This window comes from Bos grunniens, chromosome X (assembly GCF_055505025.1).
Source record: "Bos grunniens cultivar Pamir isolate PY7600 chromosome X, Bosgru_T2T1.0, whole genome shotgun sequence".
In the NCBI taxonomy this organism is placed as follows: domain Eukaryota; kingdom Metazoa; phylum Chordata; class Mammalia; order Artiodactyla; family Bovidae; genus Bos; species Bos grunniens.
In genome coordinates, this window is record NC_141194.1 from 82,055,118 (window position 1) to 82,075,200 (window position 20,083).

Sequence of the window (20,083 nt, forward strand, 5' to 3'; positions counted from 1 at the left end):
TAGCGCAGCACAATCCTTAATGCCTTATAAGAGGTAAAAATGCTATACAAACAGACTTTGGGACATTTTAGGATTGGAAATGGTCGTAAGAGTCATTTAGCCATACATCTCACTTTTTTTTTTTTTGGCCCCATGGTTGGCATCTTAGAACTTAGTTTCCTGACCAGGGATTGAACCCATACCTCCTGTAGTGGAAAGCATGGAGTTTTAACCACTGGACTGCCAGAGAAGTGCCCCAGTCTCCTCAATTTCAGATGAGAGAAAATCAAGACCCAAGAAAGGTTGCATGATTCATTTAAGATCACACAAGTTTAGAGGAAAGGTAGAGATGAAATCCCAGATTTTTAATTTCTGTTTCTATGATCCACTTTCTGAGCAGCATGACAATTTGATATGGCAGGCTCCTTTTGTGGTTCAGAGTCACATACTCAAGCCTAAGGTAGAAAGTCCTAGGAATTTCCCTAGCTTCTGAATTGGAGTCCAAACTGAAGTGGCTTGGGCAGTAATCCTGTCCAAAATTAAGGACTCTTCAAATGGGACTCGGCCCACCATGGTCCTAACTCACTAACGTCAGAGGTCTTGGCATCTCCCCCAACAGCGCCAGGGCAACTCTCAGCCCACCAACGTTTCAGAATACAATGCCGCTGCACTGATGGAAATCCTTCGTGAGAAGGAAGAAAGGATCCTGGCCCTGGAAGCTGACATGACTAAGTGGGAGCAGAAGTACTTGGAGGAGAATGTGATGAGACATTTTGCTCTGGATGCTGCGGCCACTGTAGCTGCTCAGAGGTAAGTAGTTGGCTGGTAAAATCTCGGCATGAAGGGCAGGGGTGGTGGGGAGAACAGAAAAGTGACTGAGTGATAGTTTTTCCAGTGTTTCCTCCCCCCATCATGTTGTGTTTCTTTTTTCTCGGTTTCTGCTTAAGTGTGGTTTTTAGTTTTCTTTAATCTGGTTAATGCAGAGACTGGGCCTTCCCTGGTACCTCAGCTGGTAAAGAATCCACCTACAATGCAGGATACCCTGGTTTGATTCCTGGGTTGGGAAGATCCCCTGGAGAAGGGATGGACTACCCACTCCAGTATTCTGGGGCTTCCCTGGTGGCTCAGATGGTAAAGAATCCACCTGCAATGTGGGAGATCTGGGTTCGATCCCTGGTTTGGGAAGATCCCCTGGAGGAGGGCATGGCCACTCACTCCAGTACTCTTGTCTGGAGAATCCCCATGGACAAAGGATTCTGGTGGGCTACAGTTCATGGGGTCACAAAGAGTCAGACACGACTGGGCAACTAGCACTGCACAGCACATGCAGAGACTGAATGACTGTAGGGGCTGAGGGTACGGGATTGGAAAATTCAAGTTACTGATGAACTTTCTAGACTCATAGTTCAGCTTTCCTCAGGAGCCTAAACAATTGCAGACCGGATCAAGTTGTGTACATCTCTTTCCCCAGGGCCTCAGGTTTTTTGAGCCACATGTGTAGGTTTCTTTGTTTAGCCCCAGGACTAGAATAAAAGCTTCTCCAGAGAAATGCCACTCCAAAACTAAATGTCACTCAGGAGTGGCTACTGCCATTTGATAGCTCTGGCTCCTCCAAGGTATGCCGAAGGTTGTACTGAACCCGAATCTGTCTGTGCCCTTTGAGAAGGTCTATATTTGAAGCCCGCATTCTCAGTGTCCCTGAGTTCATCACATGTAAGCAGTCACATTCCATTTGGTAAAGGAGAGAAAGTGGCAGGAGGCTTTTTCTTTTTTCTTTTTTTGCCTTTTATGTGTTTCCCCTCTTCTCGTTATAAACATTTATTATTGGTCTTTGGAGGACACTGTGCTCTTATCCAGTTTGTCTGTCTTGCTGCTGTTTGTAATCATCCATTGGGAAAGAAACAAAAACTAAATTTGAATCAGGAGATGGTGCATGTTGGAGATAGAAACAGAGCCATGGTCTGGAGTTGGGTAGCTAAGGCAGGCTATAGCATATTGCACCCAGATAGGTCTCTACACAGAAAGTTATTAAAAATCCTGGTGTTGTTTTAGCATTCTTCTAAATGTGGTAAGCCAGCAGAGTCTGGCAGTGGTTGCCAGACTTGGGCTGGAATATGTGTAGAGGGGGCGGTGGATACATTTATTTTTGAGTCCTTCTCTTGCCAAATCAGAGGGAGGTCAGTGCTTAAAAGCTGGACTGGTGGTTTGTAAATCTATTCCCAGTGCTTCAGGAAGATGGCTTACATTTCTCTAATGTGATCTGTCTGTTTTCACATACCCCCTATAAACCTTAAACAAATTGCCTGTGTCTTGATTTTGAGGTCTTCATGGGCTTAAGCTTACCTGTCTTTTTTCTTTCTTCTTCTGAGAACAGTATGCTCAGTACCTGCCAGTGTAGTAATAGAGTGCATAGAAGCCCCAGCTATGCTGGAAGATGGTCAAGAGGTTTGTAGGTAGCTTTGAAGCAGAATGAAGTATAATTTTAGCTGCTGGTTCCCAAGAAAACACCTGTGCTCACTCTTTGTTCAGAGGTTGTTCAGGAAACCCTAACGATGAGAGGGAGATGAGGGCATTTTTGTCATCTTTGGGCAGAAACTTAGAAAGCTAGAGCTCATGAAGGTGTGCTGTGTGAGAAAATGTTGGTGCTGGGAAGTTTGCTATTGAAACTGACTTCAGAATAGACTCCAGGTCAAAATTCAGGAATGGTAGGAGGTTGTCATTTGGGGCCTTATATAAAGAAACTACCCCTTTCCTGCCTCCCTGGAAAGTTTAGAATATGGGGAGAATCCCCTTTCAGATGGATTTCTTTCCAGAGTCTGTTGGCTCCCGTAAAAGAGATTTAATTTAAATTGAATTCCTTTAAATTACCAGGTAGAAAGTTTCCATGTAATCACTATTTTCAGTAAAATGGGCATGCTTATCATTTAATGATAAAAAGCAGCCAGTTCCCACCTAGTAGGAACACTTTGTAATAGTTCCCTGGATAAACATTCCATATCTGGACTGTGTACCTTTTGCATGCCTATTAATACAACCCACATGAGAGATTGAGAGATTATATTTGAATTCCTGTAAAATGAGAGAATTGGACTAGGTGATTCCTCCAGACCCTTCTATTGCTAAGATTATACTATTTTCCAAATATTTGCATCTTATGCTCTGCCATGGAGATTGGTCTCCTTTTCCTCCTTTCTTTCTTTATGAGATTTCAGATTTGGAAACTGGCATTCAGAAAACTTTATTTCAGAACCTGTGTGCTTTTCTGCCTTCCCTTTCAACTTCTCTTGCCATTTATTTTCTCTCCAATGATTTCACTTTCCCTCCTCCCAATCCTTAATGTATTGACCAAGGTTCTGCTCTTTGCCCCTTTCTGTAGTAAAGCCTTTATATATTATTTTCTTTCAGAATAATTTTTAAGTGCCTAGGCTATTGGCTGCAGATAGAAAGTGCTCAACATACGTTTGAGTGATAAAGGAAAGAAAGAAAGGACAAAAAATGAAAGAAGGAGAAAAGAAATGAAAGAAGGACAAATTATTTATCACTACAATTTAAATCCTTAAATCTAGTGTCACGTTGTAATGGCCTACTTGGTTTCTTCTGTGTATTCTGCTAGTATCCCAAACTTAATATATTCCTAAAATAATAGCTCATAGGTAAATAACAGGTTTCATGATTAGGAAATGTTGCTTTGGTGGTGTCAATGGTAGTTGCAGAATTTTTTTCAATTGAAGTATAAGCTACATATTTAAAAACTACTCATTTTAAGTGTCTGATTTGGTGAATGTTGGTAATAATATACAATAATGTAAGATATTATTGTATATGTATCCACTATCAAAATAGAGGACACATTCTAAAGTGTCCTTATGCCCCTTTAACTCGAACCCCTCCTCCTATGCCTGACCCCAGACAACATCTGTTCTTTGTCATTGTAAGTTTGCCTTTTCCGTTGGCAAACTTGCAACATTGCCCAACATTGGGTTGGCCAAAAAGTTTGTTTGTTTTTGCAAAAAAATCCTAAATGTCATATTTTTTAAAAGGCCATATAGTATGTACTCTTTTTTTAAATTTCTTTCACTCAGCATGATTACTCTGAGCTTCCTCTAAATTAATGTGTATATTAATAGTCTGCTCCTTTTTTATTGCTGAGTAGTGTTCCATCACATGGATGTACCACACTTTATGCATTCATTTGATTATGGATTTTGAGATTGTTTCCAGTGTTTGGCCACTGTGAATAATAAAATACAGATTTTTAATACAAAAATAGACATCTATCTTTTCTCAGGTGAGAAGACATTAGGTTTTCTGTTTATACTCATTGTGGCACTTTGATTCTATGAAACATCTCTTGTCAAAGGGAAAGCTGTCAATGCAAGAAATTACATGTAGTGTTTACTATAAGATGCTCTTCTAAGTGCTTTACAATTATTGCTTATCTTAATGATAATCCTTTGAGCAAAGTACTAGTTTTCATTCTATAGACAAGGAAATTGAAGCACAGACAGATGAAATACTTCCCCCAAGATGATACAACTATTAAAAAACAGAAGAACCAGGACTTAAATCTGCATTTTTGACAACTTAACTGCTATATTCTGCTGTGCCCCATATAGGATGATTTCAAAGGTGATGAAATAGGGATTATCCCCATTTGAGAGTTGGTATTTGAGGTTTATTTAATTTCTTAGACTATTATAAATAATCTCAATAACATAGCCTATATTATAACTTCATATTATTGTGTTCCTAAAGATTCCCCTCTAGATGCCTAATGTAGATGAGGGAAATTACTAGCAAGTAGGAGTTCATCTAAGAAGAACAAATTTGGCAATGCAGATTTTTAGTTTCAGCTCACAAATGGTGATCTATTTCTAAATAGCAGCAAAAAGACAAAAAGATAACACACCTGACCAACCATGTAACTTATTTCTTTGCACTTACTAAATCAGGTTGTTACTGTTCTCCAAATGTGCAGTGTTTCACTTTTATTTGGGACCAAGTACATCTGGGAAAGAGGGAAGTAAAGAAATAGATAGCAGAGGGTAGAAGCTGGTCACACTTCTTATGCATGTCTATCTAATCTTGCACTGTGGAGACCTTTCTCCAGTTCCTTTCTCAGTTTTTCCTCTCATTCTACCTTCTGTCTTAGTTATCTTGCTCTCTACTCTAGCTTCACAACTGGGTATTGCTTTTGCTTTGGCTCCATCCCTTCATTCTTTCTGGAGTTATTTCTCCACTGATCTCCAGTAGCATATTGGGCACCTACTGACCTGGGGAGTTCCTCTTTCAGTATCCTATCATTTTGCCTTTTCATACTGTTCATGGGGTTCTCAAGGCAAGAATACTGAAGTGGTTTGCCATTCCCTTCTCCAGTGGACCACATTCTGTCAGACCTCTCCACCATGACCCTCCTGTCTTGGGTGGCCCCACATGGCTTAGTTTCATTGAGGTAGACAAGGCTGTGGTCCATGTGATTAGATTGACTAGATTTCTGTGATTATGGTTTGTGTGTCTGCCCTCTGATGCCTTTCACGACACCTACTGTCTTGCTTGGTTTTCTCTTACCTTGGACGTGGGATATCTCTTCACAGCTGCTCCAGCAAAGTGCAGCTGCTGCTCCTTACCTTAGACGAGGGGTATCCCCTCACAGCCGCCCCTCCTGGCCTTGAATGTGGAATAGCTCCTCTCCACCCTCCTGTACCCACGCAGCCACTGCCCCTTGGACATTGGGTTGCTCCTCTTGGCCGCTGCCCTTGACGTCGGGCATGGGGTAGCTCCTCCTGGCTGCCACCCCTGACCTGGTGATAGAAGCAAGGTCTGATGCTGTAAAGAGCAATGTTGCATAGGAACCTGGAAAGTTACGTCCATGAATCAAGGCAAATTGGAAGTAGTCAAATAGGAAATGGCAAGAGTGAATGTAGACATCCTAGGAATCAGCAAACTAAAATGATCTGGAATGGGTGAATTTAACTCATATAACCATGATATCTACTACTGCGGGCAGGAATCCCTTAGAAGAAATGGAGTAGCCATCATGGTCAACAAAAGACTCCGAAATGCAGTACTTGGATGCAATCTCAAAAATGCCAGAATGATCTCTGTTCGTTTCCAAGGTAAACCATTCAATATCACAATAATCCAGGTCTATGCCCTAACCAGTAACGCTGAAGAAGCTGAAGTTGAATGGTTCTATGAAGACCTACAAGACCTTTTAGAACTAACACACAAAGAAGATGTCCTTTTAATTATAGGGAACTGGAATGCAAAAGTAGGAAGTTAAGAAACACCTGGAATAACAGGCAAATTTGGCCTTGGAATATGGAATGAAGCAGGGCAAAGGCTAATAGAGTTTTGCCAAGAGAACGCACTGGTCATAGCAAACACCCTCTTCCAACAACACAAGAGAAGACTCTATACATGGACATCACCAGATGGTCAACACCAAAATCAGATTGATTATATTCTTTGCAGCCAAAGATGGAGAAGCTCTATACAGTCAGCAAAAACAAGACCAGGAGCTGACTGTGCCTCAGATCATGAACTCTTTATTGCCAAATTCAAACTTAAATTGAAGAAAGTAGGGAAAACCACTAGACCATTCAGGTAGGACCTAAATCAAATTCCTTATGATTATACAGTGGAAGTGAGAACTAGATTTAAGGGACTAGATCTGATACATAGAGTGCCTGATGAACTATGGACGGAGCTTCATGACATTGTACAGGAGATGGGGATCAAGACCATCCCCGTGGAAAAGAAATGCAAAAAAGCAAAATGGTTGTCTGAGGAGGCCTTACAAATAGCTGTGAAAAGAAGAGAAGTGAAAAGCAAAGGAGAAAAGGAAAGATATAAGCATCTGAATGCAGAGTTCCAAAGAATAGCAAGGAGAGATAAGAAAGCCTTCTTCAGCAATGAGTACAAAGAAATAGAGGAAAACAACAGAATGGGAAAGACTAGGGAGCTCTTCAAGAAAATTAGAGATACCAAGGGAACATTTCATGCAAAGATGTACTTGATAAAGGACAGAAATGGTATGGAACTAACAGAAGCAGAAGATATTAAGAAGAGGTGGCAAGAATACACAGAAGAACTATACAAAAAGGATCTTCATGACGAATATAATCACAGTAGTGTGATCACTCACCTAGAGCCAGAGATCCTGGAATGTGAAGTCAAGTGGGCCTTAGAAAGCATCACTACGAACAAAGCTAGTAGAGGTGATGGAATTCCAGTTGAGCTATTTCAAATCCTGAAAGATGATGCTGTGAAAGTGCTACACTCAGTATGCCAGCAAATTGGGAAAACTCGGCAGTGGCCACAGGACTGGAAAAGGTCAGTTTTCATTCCAATCCCAAAGAAAGGCAATGCCAAAGAATACTCAAACTACCGCCCAGTTGCACTCATCTCACACGCTAGTAAAGTAATGCTCAAAATTCTCCAAGCCAGGCTTCAGCAATATGTGAACCATGAACTTTCAGACATTCAAGATGGTTTTAGAAAAGGCAGAGGAACCAGAGATCAAATTGCCGACATCTGCTGGATCATTGAAAAAGCAAGAGAGTTCCAGAAAAAACATCTATTTCTGCTTTATTGACTATGCCAAAGCCCTTGACTGTGTGGATCACAATCAACTGGAAAATTCTGAAAGAGATGGGAATACCAGACCACCTGACCTGCACCTTGAGAAATTTGTATGCAGGTCGGCAAGCAACAGTTAGAACTGGACATGGAACAACAGAATGGTTCCAAATAGGGAAAGGAGTACGTCAAGGCTGCATACTGTCACCCTGCTTATTTAACTTATATGCAGAGTACATCATGAGAAACGCTGGGCTGGAAGAAGCACAAGCTGGAATCAAGATTGCCGGGAGAAATATCAATAACCTCAGATATGCAGATGACACCACCCTTATGGCAGAAAGTGAAGAGGAACTAAAAAGCCTCTTGATGAAAGTGAAAGAGGAGAGTGAAAAAGTTGGCTTAAAGCTCAACATTCAGAAAACGAAGATCATGGCATCTGGTCCCATCACTTCATGGGAAATAGATGGGGAAACAGTGTCAGACTTTATTTTGGGGGGCTCCAAAATCACTGCAGATGGTGATTGTAGCCATGAAATTAAAAGACGCTTACTCCTTGGAAGGAAAGTTATGACCAACCTAGATAGCATTTTTAAAAGCAGAGATATTACTTTGCCAACAAAGGTCCGTCTAGTCAAGGCTATGGTTTTTCCTGTGGTCATGTATGGATGTGAGAGTTGGACTGTGAAGAAAGCTGAGCACCGAAGAACTGATGCTTTTGAACTGTGGTGTTGGAGAAGACTCTTGAGAGTCCCTTGGACTGCAAGGAGATCCAACCAGTCCATTGTAAAGGAGATTAGCCCTTGGATTTCTTTGGAAGGACTGATGCTAAAGCTGAAATTCCAGTACTTTGGCCACCTCATGCGAAGAGTTGACTCATTGGAAAAGACTCTGATGCTGGAAGGGATTGGGGGCAGGAGGAGAAGGGTATGATGGAGGATGAGATGGCTGGATGGCATCACCAACTGGATTGACATGAGTTTGGGTGAACTCTGGGAGTTGGTGATGGACAGGGAGGCCTGGCGTGCTGCAGTTCATGGGGTTACAAAGAATTAGACACGACTGAGCCACTGAACTGAACTGACTACTCTAGCTTCAAATCTGACATCTCTAAGATTAAAGTTAGAATTTTCAACAACTTGTTGTGTATTGTCATGGCTATTCAATAAGATACTTTAACTCCACTGTAACTAAAATCAAAACTCATAGCGTTTTCCAAGAAAGAAAGAGAGAGAAAAGTTCTTGGTTTCCTATCACAGAAATAGAGCAGTATGCCATCTTTTCTAGTCATTTGAATTAGAAACAACAAAGTCCTCATTCATTCTTCCATCTCCCTAACACCCACATTTAAATAGTCTCCAAGTTCTAGCAATTCTGCCTCCTGTAGCCTGTTTCTATTTCCTGTGCCACTTCACTGGGTCCCATTTTCAAAATCTGTTGCTGGGATTATAACCTTTCTGACTGGCCTGCCTGATTCTAGTGTTATGGTTCCTTTCATCTCTCCATCACATTTCGGCAGAGATAAAGCTGTCTTCCTAAAACACAGCCTGGATTATTTCATTCCCTTGAAAAGCTCTAATAATCTTCAGTGCCTATTGGAATTAAGTCCAAACTCATTTCTGTAGTAGGTAATTCTTTACTTTTTTCCCCCTCCCCTTGCATGTTCCCTGCACTCAGGGACTAGTCTTATCCATGTCCAGTCACTCTCCAGCCTCCCAGGAACTTCAAACACAGTGCTCCACTCATGGTTGAGTTCCCATGTTAAATAAACAAAAGGCTGCTACTGATAGGAAAAGATGGCCTGGAAGTTTAAAAGGCCGCTAGATGTTTTAATTAGGAGGTCATGGGTGATATTCTAGAAAGCAATGTAAGTAATGTGACAGGGATAACTTTGTCAGACAGAGGAAGGAGAGAGAAGATGATTGGAACGATAGTTGCCAGAAACAGTTTACTTAAGAATTTGAGATGCAGGATAGTAAATTCAGGTATCTGGGTTTGGGGTCTGTAGGTTGTCATTTCAAGTCCAGTATCTCTCTGCTGGGTATGGTCAGAGTATTGGAAGTTAGCAGGTCAAGTTGCTCCCTCCAGCACTGTGCCCACTTGCTTTGGCTTAAGCCACTGGCCTGGTAGCCCTGGTCTAGAAGGAAGATTGATGTTGAAGGCCATCCTGGCAGCTCTGTAGGAATTCACTAAGTGCCCCACATTTTCAGGCTCCATTCCTGAGGAGTTCACAGTGTCCATATCAATTAGCTGGCAGGGCTGTGTGTCCCCAAAATGGTCTTTTATGCAATGAAAGTGGCAGGAAGCCAGCACTGGCTCCCCCAGTGACAGAGCCAGGCCATCACATGGGAACTCTGCACTGCGGGGAACTCTGCACTGCGGGGAACTCCTCCAGGGTCATACCTAGAGCTGGAATTCATTCAACTCATACTCTCTTGTAGGCAATTCTCTTTCTACCTATACTTTTCTCTCTTAATAATGGATAGTTTTATTGAGGGATTTTCCTGTGCCTGGCACTGCATGTCTTACATGCATACTTTCATTTTATCCCTCCCCTCCCCATCCCATGAGATATGGGTATAATTATTATCTCAGTTTTGCATACAGAGAGACTGAGGCTTAGGGCAGTTAACCAGTTCCTGAGCTCTTAGAGTTTGTTAGTGGCAGAGGACTTGGGAAAGTGGAACTTGACCCTCACCGGGTCTACAGTCAGGGTCTGTGCTCTCAACACTACACAACGCTGGTTTCTTTTGCATACTTTGGGACACAGAAGCCATTCAAAGTAGGATTACAAGCAAGTGAACTGCAGTAGGGCAAATGTAGAATTCTGCTGCTACTGCTGCTAAGTCGTGTCAGTCGTGTCCAACTCTGTGCGACTCCATAGACGGCAGCCCAACAGGCTCCTCTGTCCCTGGGATTCTCCAGTCAAGAATACTGGAGTGGGTTGCCATTTCCTTCTCCAATGCATGAAAGTAAAAAGTGAAACTGAAGTTGCTCAGTCGTGTCCGACTCTTAGTGACCCCATGGACTGTAGCCTACCAGGCTCCTCTGTCCATGGGATTCTTCAGGCAAGAATACTGGAGTGGGTTGCCATTGCCTTCTCCGAATTCTGAGATGCTAAAATATTTTTAATTTAGCAAATGATGAAAGCCACTGTGGTCCTTTCCCTTCTTGTTCTCCTATTACTTCACAATTCAGGTACATTGTTTCCCACCTCATGTATAAGGGGCAAGCATTTGGGGGAACTGTTAATTTTGCAGAAGCTCTCCAAAGTATCCCAACTTTAATATCTACTTTCTGCCTCTTCCTTCCCGTGCCCCTTCACTGCCATCTGCACTGGTCACAGTCTCTAAGCTCACAGGACGTAACTAGCTGCCAGCACAAAAGCTGCCTGGAGTTCTCCTGCAGATTCTCATTCTCAGAGGAAGTATCGCACAGCAGTGCCGGTCACTGTTTTCTCAGCCCATTGTCTGGTTTTCTTTAAAACCAATGTTATTATAACATTCTTCCTAATCCCTTTTTCTTTCCCTCCAAGTTACTCAAGTAAGATCCAGTTTTCTTTCTTCTCTTCTCTACCACTAGTTCTAAATGAACTAAAGAAAGATGCATGATATCACTTATCAGGAGGATATAGGATTCCCATGTGTCTTTGACTTGTGCTGTTTAAACATCAGCCTTGTCTATGGGTTACATCCTTTCCCTTCCTCTCCATGTCTCTCCCCCACCCCTCACCTCTCTCACATACACATACACACACATACTTTTCTCCTTGTTAGTTACTCTTTGAGTTAATGGCCTGAGACACTTTCAGATGGAACATGATGGTCCCTCAGGCAGTTGGGACGCTGGCAGGAGACTAGTCAGTTGAGGGGGACTCACTGATTTGGCACGAGAATGTTTCATATGTAGCTTCAGTAGGAATCAAGTGGCACTGACTCAAAGACTCTGCTTCTCACTCAGTTCCCATGCCCTACCTGAACTGGTCTGTTGACATGTCTAGAGTTCATTTTTAGCAAACACTCAGGTAGAGTTACTGCTGTTGAATGTAGCAACAGCAATTTGGTACATTCTCTGACTTCCTTCAAAGTCTAGTTTTTTCCTCTCCATGACTGTCATGAGAATAAAATGGGCATTTCGCATATGTAATATAAATACTATAAAGTTAAAAAATAAATGTCTTCCTATTGCCTGGCCATGATCTAAAAACTTGAAGGTACTTTCTGCCAGAGGTTTTGGCAGAACTATGTAGTTCTGAAGGCAAGCCTGTGCACCTCTCATAGAATCCATCACTGATTCTTACCAGTAAGTCACCCAGAAAGCCACCATTCCTGATAAGTTTGATTTTAGTTTAGGACTTTCTGACAATACGTTTGACTTAGGAGGGAGATAGGGTTCATCAGTTTTGTTGCCCTCCCATCATCATCACTGCCATTTTCCTTCCCAGGGACACAACAGTCATCAGTCACTCTCCTAATACCAGCTATGACACGGCTCTAGAAGCTCGCATCCAGAAGGAGGAAGAAGAAATCTTGATGGCTAACAAGCGTTGCCTTGACATGGAGGGCAGGTAAAATGCTGATCTGGACTCTGGTGGATCTGAGAGTTGGTGCAGAGACACCAGATAGGTCAGTAGGGAAGAGCAAGCATCTTCATTCACCGCAGGGACACCTGATAAGGCAACCTCCTCCACCCCTTTCCCCGCTCCCAGCCTGTTATTTAGGATTTGAGATGGAATGACCTTTACCTTGATTATTCTAACTCTGCAATTCCAAGTAATACTGCTTTCCTCATTGTCCTTGGTAATTGCTTTCCATAGGCCCTCTGCCAGAACTGAATTGTTAGTATTTGCACTCTGGGGTATTCTTTCTAGGATTGCACCTCAACTCTGTGGTACAGTAAAGTGCTTGGCAAAAGAGCATCCACTCAAACTGGGAGATAGGGTATCTGATGTCTCTCATAAGCTCATGGTCACTTACTTATTAGCCCAAGTTGTAGCCCATTCGTAGAAGTTCTCATTGACTGACTCATCATTTCCATTGACTCAGATTCTTATCTGTGGTACCCACTGCATCAGTTTACTCTCTGACATACAGCCTTTCTTTTCACAGATACTTTTTCTTTGGCTTCCTAAGGTTTAAGCAATAACTCCTGGATGATCTGCTGTGCCCATTTGGGTGTGCATTAAAAATTGTTGCAAGACACTGTCTCTTGTCTTACAACTCAGAAATAAGTAGACCACCCCTTAGTTGAAAAGATAATGGGGAACCTCCCTGGCTGTCCAGTGGTTAGAACTGCGCTTCCACTGCAGGGGCCACAGATTCAATCCCTGGTTGGGGAACTAAGATCCCCAAACCATGGCAGCATGGCCTGCCAAAAAGATTTTTTAGAAAAAGAAAACAGAAGCTCAAGTCCACGCATGTAGTGAGATCAGAACCTAGAGGTGGCAGCAATGTTTTATACATTTTTTGTCTTTGGCTCTTAGGATTAAGACCCTCCATGCCCAGATTATTGAGAAGGATGCCATGATCAAAGTACTCCAGCAGCGTTCCCGGAAGGAGCCGAGTAAGACAGAGCAGCTGTCATCCATGCGGCCAGCAAAGTCGCTGATGTCCATTTCCAATGCTGGATCAGGCTTGCTCTCCCATTCTTCAACCCTGACTGGCACCCCCATCATGGAAGAGAAGCGGGATGACAAGAGCTGGAAGGGGAGCCTAGGTAATGACAGTAAACACAGCAGATTAAAGTGACATGTTTAGAGAGAACCCTGACTGGGATACATGCCCACATGGCAATGAGAAGGAGTGATGGTCCTGATTTTAGAGAGGAAGATACACCAGGTTCAGTTTTGTCATCCTGAGAGGCTGACTACATATTTAGCGGAAAGTGTGAAGTCTCACTGAGAGAACACTGGTTGAAGCCACAGGCTGATAAGAATCCCAAGTTCTCTTTGGGAAGGAAGATAATGTCAATTTCCTCTTAAAAATCCTCAGCTTTGGCTTTTGCCACGTGGAACCTTTTGTCTTTGTCCAAAGCCCATGTGGCTTTCGTATCATTCACCATTTCAAAATTCCAGCTTTTTCTGTGTTCTTTTCTCCCATATAATAGGAGGACGCAGAGTTCTAGTTAACCTAAGTGGAGCTGGGTGGCAGGTTTTTGTTACCAGAATGTTCTGAGAACAGAATGTACTTTTTCATTCCATTCCTGTCCATTCCTTCCCCTCTAATCAAAACCCCAGAACTTTTGTGGATACCACGAGGCACATTTTTTAGAGCCTGAGGAAACAAGCTCGCTCTTTATATTTTTTTTATTTTAGCTCTTTTTGTTGATTCTAATACCTCTCTTGGTCCTCTGACACTTGCACTGTCCTTTGGTTAGAGTAGGTATTTGGGGGACCATGGTCAGGATGAGAGCCTTAGATCACACAATTACCATCACACCCATCTGCGACCACAGAATCCTTGCTTCAGTCCTTTTCAGCTGTCTGCTAATAGCTAGTGTTGGTTACAAGTGGAACCAAGCAGAAGCATTCTGACAGCTTGTTGGAAATCAATCACCATTGAAAAAATAAATCAAAACAGATACCCAGGACACTTAAAGGTTTAATATGGTGTGCTGGGGGTTAGAGAATGAGAACCAGAAGGGATCTGCCCCGTCTGAAAGAAACTTTGAGCCAGCCCTGGTGGGGGGTGCCTGACAAACTAATCCCTGGGTTCCCTGGAGGCACAAGGAAAGAATTTGAAACTGTTCCTATTTCCTCCTGAACCTCCTGCAAGGAAGAAGAGGTCATCAGGTGTCTGTTGGAATAGCCTGTAGTTTTCTAAGTTCTCTCCTTCTTTCTTTGGTAGGTATCCTCCTGGGTGGAGACTACCGTGCTGAGTCAGTTCCTTCCACCCCTTCACCTGTGCCGCCCTCAACTCCCCTGCTGTCAGCTCACTCCAAGACAGGCAGCCGGGACTGCAGCACCCAAACGGAACGGGGAGTAGAATCCAACAAAACCAACGTTGTAGCTCCCATCTCTGTTCCTGCTCCAGTTGCTGCTGCCACTGCTGCTGCCACCATCACTGCTGCTGCTGCCACCATCACTGCCGCCGCTGCCACCAACACCACCACCATGGTAGCTGCTGCTCCAGTGGCTGTTGCTGCTGCCACTGCTCCGGCCACTGCTGCCGCCACCACCCCGTCTCCAGCAACTGCTGCTGCTACTCTGGCTGCTGCTGTTTCTCCAGCTGCCACCGCAGCTCCAGTTCCAGCTACTGCCTCTGCTGTCACTGCCACTGTTGTTGCTCCTGTTGCTGCCACCGCCATTCAGGTTGCTCCAGCTGTTCCGGCTCCAGTTCCAGCTCCAGCTCCGACTCCAGTTCCAGCTCCAGTAGCGGCTCAGGCTTCTGCTCCGGCTCAGACTCAGGCACCAACTCCAGCTCCGGCTGCGGCTGCTCCTCCAGCTCCAACTCCAGCTCCAGCTTTGGCTCAGTCTGAGGCTCCTGCAAGTCCAGCCACCGGTTCTGGACCACGTCGTTTGTCTACACCAAGCCTGAGCTGCAATCCGGATAAGCCAGGTAAGGATTCTCTGGGTCAGGTAGCTCGGGGTTTTGCCCTCAATTATGGATTGGTGGGTTGGCCTGATGTGTAGGCACAGTTGGTCATGTGGGCCGGACTTTTCAAGTGCTAAAGCAGATTCATCAGAAGAGATGAGGGCAGAGAGTCTGTCGAGGACTTCTCCAGGACAGGAATGGGGATGAGGCAAGGTCATTTTCCAAGTAACAGTAAATGCTTGGGTGAGCAAGATGCAGAGGGTAGTGGGCCAGTCTTACTTTGCCATAGGCTTAAATATGGGCTCTAAAGCCATTTCTCAAATTTTGAATGTTTCTGAGCTGCCAATGCAGGGGGTGTGAGTTTGATCCCTGGTAGAGGAACTAAGATCCCACATGCTGCACAGTGTGGCCAAAACCTTTTTTTTTTTTTTTTTAAAGAAATGAGGATATATATCTATGGCTGATGCATGTTGATGGATGGCCGAAACCAACACAATATTGTGAAGCAATTACCCTTCAATTAAAAATAAATAAAATAATTTTTTAAATGAGAATAAAATGTGAGTTTTCACCTTGTCACTAAGTGTTTTCTAAACCTTTATTTCCATTTAGATGGCTCTGTTTTCCACTCCAACACTCTGGAAAGAAAAACTCCCATTCAGATCCTGGGACAAGAGCCTGATACAGAGATGGTGGAATATCTCATCTAAACGGTCGAATCAAGAACTACAGTGTATCAGCAAGAATGCTTTTAATCATTCTTCCCTTTTGTTTGTTCTTATTTTGAGGGTGAGGACAAGGGTTGGGGGAGGGGATTTTTTTAAAGGAACTTTTTATTGAATCAACATAGTACTTAGGTAATACCATACGAACTCCAGTCTGTTCTGGTACCCTTAGGGAGTACCTCTAAAGCCAGATCCATTTGAATGTGCTCTAAAGTTTATTGTTTGGATTTATACAACTACTAGGACTGTTAATAGCTGGATATACATCAGTGTTCTCAACGTGCTGAAATTTGTTTCGCATTTCCATATTCCAGATCATTCTTTTATAGAAGAGCACAGTATGTTTGGAAGACCGTGTGTAACATGTAGTTCAGAAGTGGGAAGCCAGAGAGGATTGAGGTGTGTGCTGTTTTGTATGGTTACCACCTAGGCAGCATCCAGAGAGACCTCTTGCTTTGGGCTCATGAAAGGGAATAGTTTTAGAAGCTGTGTAAACTGGAGAAAAGGTAGGGAGTATTGGGGTGCGGAAGGGTGCTGGAGTTAATTTCCCCCTCCCAATTTCCCAGCTACCCTGGGCCAGGAGATTGTGTTTATCTTTATTTCAGTGGTGCTTTGGAAGTGGGTTCTTTTGATTCCCCTCGTGGAGGTTCATACATTCATATATATACTCTGGAGTAATTTATGCATTTGGATAATTAATATATTGCTTTCAGATGCTAGGAGAGTAAATTAGCTGAGTGATGCACAACTTCTCTCTTAGGGAGTTAGACCACCTGAGGCCTTGACGGGCAGTTGCATGAGGTGCTGTATACAGACTTGTGTAGTCTGTGTGGAGCCAGGAACACAGCTTGCTTGCCTTTCCTGAGACCAAGCTGCTCAGTGTTTATTTCTTCTCCAGCACAAATTCACTGGCTGTGTCACCAGTCTCAAACTGCTAATCATTAGCAAAATGACGAAGCATTTTTGTTGACAGGTTGAAGGCTTTGAATTTCTGGTGACTGCGTTGAAATGACTCGTGTTGTTTTCCCAAATTCTTCACATACGTCTTAAAAGACAAATTTGGCTATCACCTCCGATGGAATAGCATCAGAAGCCCAAAGTACTATGCTGCAGTCGGGGGAGAGGGTGCTGCAGCACTATTCTCAGCTACCTCTTCACACTGCCAGTGACTTCATCTTGGAACACCTTTGGAGAGCAGCAGGAAGCACACGTGTGGGCAGGGACCAATGAGGCCATAACCCCAAGCTTTGCCTTTGGGCTGCCTCTAGGGACACAGAAGGGCTGTCTGTTGCCACAGGTCTCTGCTCTGTCACCTCTCTGCCCTTCATTAAGGTGACAGATCCACAGACAATGTCATTAAGATCAGTTTTCAGGGGTATCGGGTGGGGGGTGAGGGAAGAAAGGGAGGTGTTAGATAAGGGTGGGGGGCATAGGGGTTTGGGGATGTGTTAGATAGAAACCAGATTAATAGAAGAGTAGGCCTGATATATTACATTGTGAGGCATAGTGGCTGGAAGAACTTTAGCTATATAGCCCTACCCCCTCATTTTAGTAATGAGGAATCTGAGACCTGGAGAGGTTAAGTGACTTTTTCAAGACCACACTACAGCTTTCCACTCTGCCAGTTACCATGCTGATTTTGGGAAACATTTTTTCTATACAAAATGCTCCCGTTTAAGAAGAGACACCAACATAGTCCAGGGCACATGCGTTTTGGACAGTGTCCCTGGTTTGAGTAATTTGTCCAACGTTTTGAATTCCTTGTTTCTCATGCAGTGCCTTTTGCAAGGTTTTTGCTTTCCTGATCCTTATTTCAAAAGAGTCACGTGAAACATCCCCCTAAGAAATCAACCTCACTTCTTCTCTTGCTATGGGTTTGGGTATCAGATCATTTTACAGGATTCCTCTGCTAATGTAGGAATGGCATATTTAACAATATTTTTGTATTGTTCCTGAAAGGAATTGTTTTGTCTGTGGTGAGGGGGAGACAGGAGGGGAGGTGATGTAACTTTTAAGCCAGTCATGACTGAAATTTTCAAAAATGAATGATCATCCTACACAAGTCCTCAGTCATCAACTGAATCCCAAATAGAAATTAAAAGTGCAGTTGTGTTAATACTCACTTATACTACCCTTTAGTCATGGGGGGAAACCCTCACATAATAGAACCAACAAGTAGCAAACCTCAGGACTGCTACTTTCTATTCAGATAAATAGAAAAGAAAAAGAAGAAACCAACATTTCATCTACTCCTTTCATGATTATGACACATTGCCAAGTTTTTGCTAGCTCTGGGAGCCATCCTTTTAATCACATTTTGTAAGGTGACAAATGTCATACATTCCACACTGTGTGGCAGCCATCTCTTTAGACTCCTATTTTTGAGGAAAAGAAGAAGTTCTTGGCCAACTAGTATTTTAAACTTTTCACAACTTCTCTGCCCCCTCACACCAGAGGGAGTCCCTTTTGGCTCAGTTTTTAATCCCAGGTAATTTGCTAAAGTAATACGGAACATCTAAGAGATGGAAGAAGTCCATGTCAGTGTTTTCTGTTTACTGGGAGGATAGATCCAGCCTTTTCAGAAAATCTCAATAGGTGTCATTTTAAAAATTCAGGTTTATGAGAGAAATCTCAAGTTAGCCACCTTTTCATGATTGTGTCGAAGTAATAACATTTTGGGGATTTTTCTGGACTCCCACTTATCTATGCATTTTACTGGCACCTCAGGACAGGAGGGTGACCTTGTTGTCTTAACTTGTACTGCCTGGTGGTCTCTGGGGACCTTCTGAGTCAGTTGTATACCAGTGTCCCATGTACAGAAAAACTTCATTAAAATAAACATTACTTGATATAAAACTCCTATCAACAATTTTTTATTAAATAAAACTAGCTTGAGCTGTATTTTAAGACCATGTATCTGATTATTATTTTAATGAAGGATTTATTCTCAGTGCTGCTTTTGAGCTTCAGGACGACAGGATAGTGGGAACCTAAAATATCTGATGTCATCTGCCATGGGAAACACACCAAGAGCCCAGTCGTGCATTCTTTTTCTTGTTACAGAGTGGGTGGGGACACCAGTTGAGAAATGAACAAACTGATTGTGCAGACTACTTTTTTATCAAGAGCCTAACCACTCATAATCCGGCAGCTTCAAGTGTATACATATGCACTAACTTTTATAAATGATATTCTCTTGTCTGTTAGCCATGCAATCTCATTATCTCAATTGCTCATTCACATTTGGAATGTGTTACTTAAAATGTGTGCAGTCTTGTTGAACATGTTTTCAAAGGAAGGCATCAGCTATGGGCTAATTGCCACCAATTTCAGCCCGCCATGATCCTTGGAAATATATCTTCCAAGTACCATCCATCATCAGTTAGACAACTGTTGGGAGTTTGTTTATTTTTCTCTGGTAGCAACTATGGGTTACATGGAGCCATCAGAACTCCTTCTGGCCTCCCTTGTGATTGATGGCATGTGTTTGTAGAATGGATAGCTGAGGTTGGCAGATGGCTGGACAGAAATCACCTTTGATTTAAAATGTATGTGGCCCCATAATGATGGAGACCCTGTTCTGTAATCAACTGAGCTAGTTCCAATAAAGTTAAGCAGGTTTGAATCCACTTTGTGCCTATCTTTTCACTGATAATAAAGTTAGCTATTTTAAAATGTAATACTGTGTGGAAAATGCTTTGGTGTTTACCCAGAAGAGGCTTTATTTATGCTGTATCAGTGATTACTTTCAATTCGGTATCCAGTGAAATTGCCTTTGAAGGGCAGCATGTGGCAGACTTTGCATTTGTTTAAAGTATGGAATGTGATTATAAAGTAGTAAGACAACATCACCATGGGCCACATGGTCTAACTGGTTCCTTTATATATTCAGGCAGCATATATTAAAAGCTTTGCATCTTTTTATCTCCTGGTTCCAAGGGATAAAGTGATGGCCACCCAAAGCAGAGAATTCATCCTTGGGTTAGCATTTTGGAAGGCCCCTTGATGTTCCTTTTGTACCCTTGTTCTTATGCCAATTCATCAGTTTTGGTTGAGGGAGCTTGTTATTAAAAGCAAATCAAACCCACAAACAAGTTGGCTCTTTTCACTGAAGATGTTAAAGCTGCCTTTACACTTCCCTCTCTGTGCCTCCTGTTTACCGTCGAGTCCCAGCCTGACCTGGGAGGATAAGATCCCCACAGGCTTTGAAATGGCAGTTTTCACAGTGACATTGGGCATCTTGAGTGGTGCAGAATGGATAGGGAG

General features: G+C 42.9%; 1 protein-coding gene across 14 annotated transcripts in view; it reads left to right on the forward strand.

Annotated features, from left to right (window-relative positions):
* AMOT (angiomotin) overlaps positions 1–19,497 on the forward strand; it is a 68,512-nt gene extending 49,015 nt beyond the window's left edge. For all 14 annotated transcript variants that reach the window (XM_086388000.1, XM_086388007.1, XM_086388001.1 and 11 more), the window contains 5 exons: positions 599–789; positions 12,005–12,127; positions 13,043–13,275; positions 14,406–15,116; positions 15,705–19,497. In XM_086388000.1, the coding sequence (XP_086244126.1) occupies positions 599–789; positions 12,005–12,127; positions 13,043–13,275; positions 14,406–15,116; positions 15,705–15,802 (1,356 nt within the window). In that variant the 3' untranslated portion in view covers positions 15,803–19,497. The remainder of the gene's footprint in view (positions 1–598; positions 790–12,004; positions 12,128–13,042; positions 13,276–14,405; positions 15,117–15,704) is intronic.
* Positions 19,498–20,083: the final 586 nt, after the last annotated feature.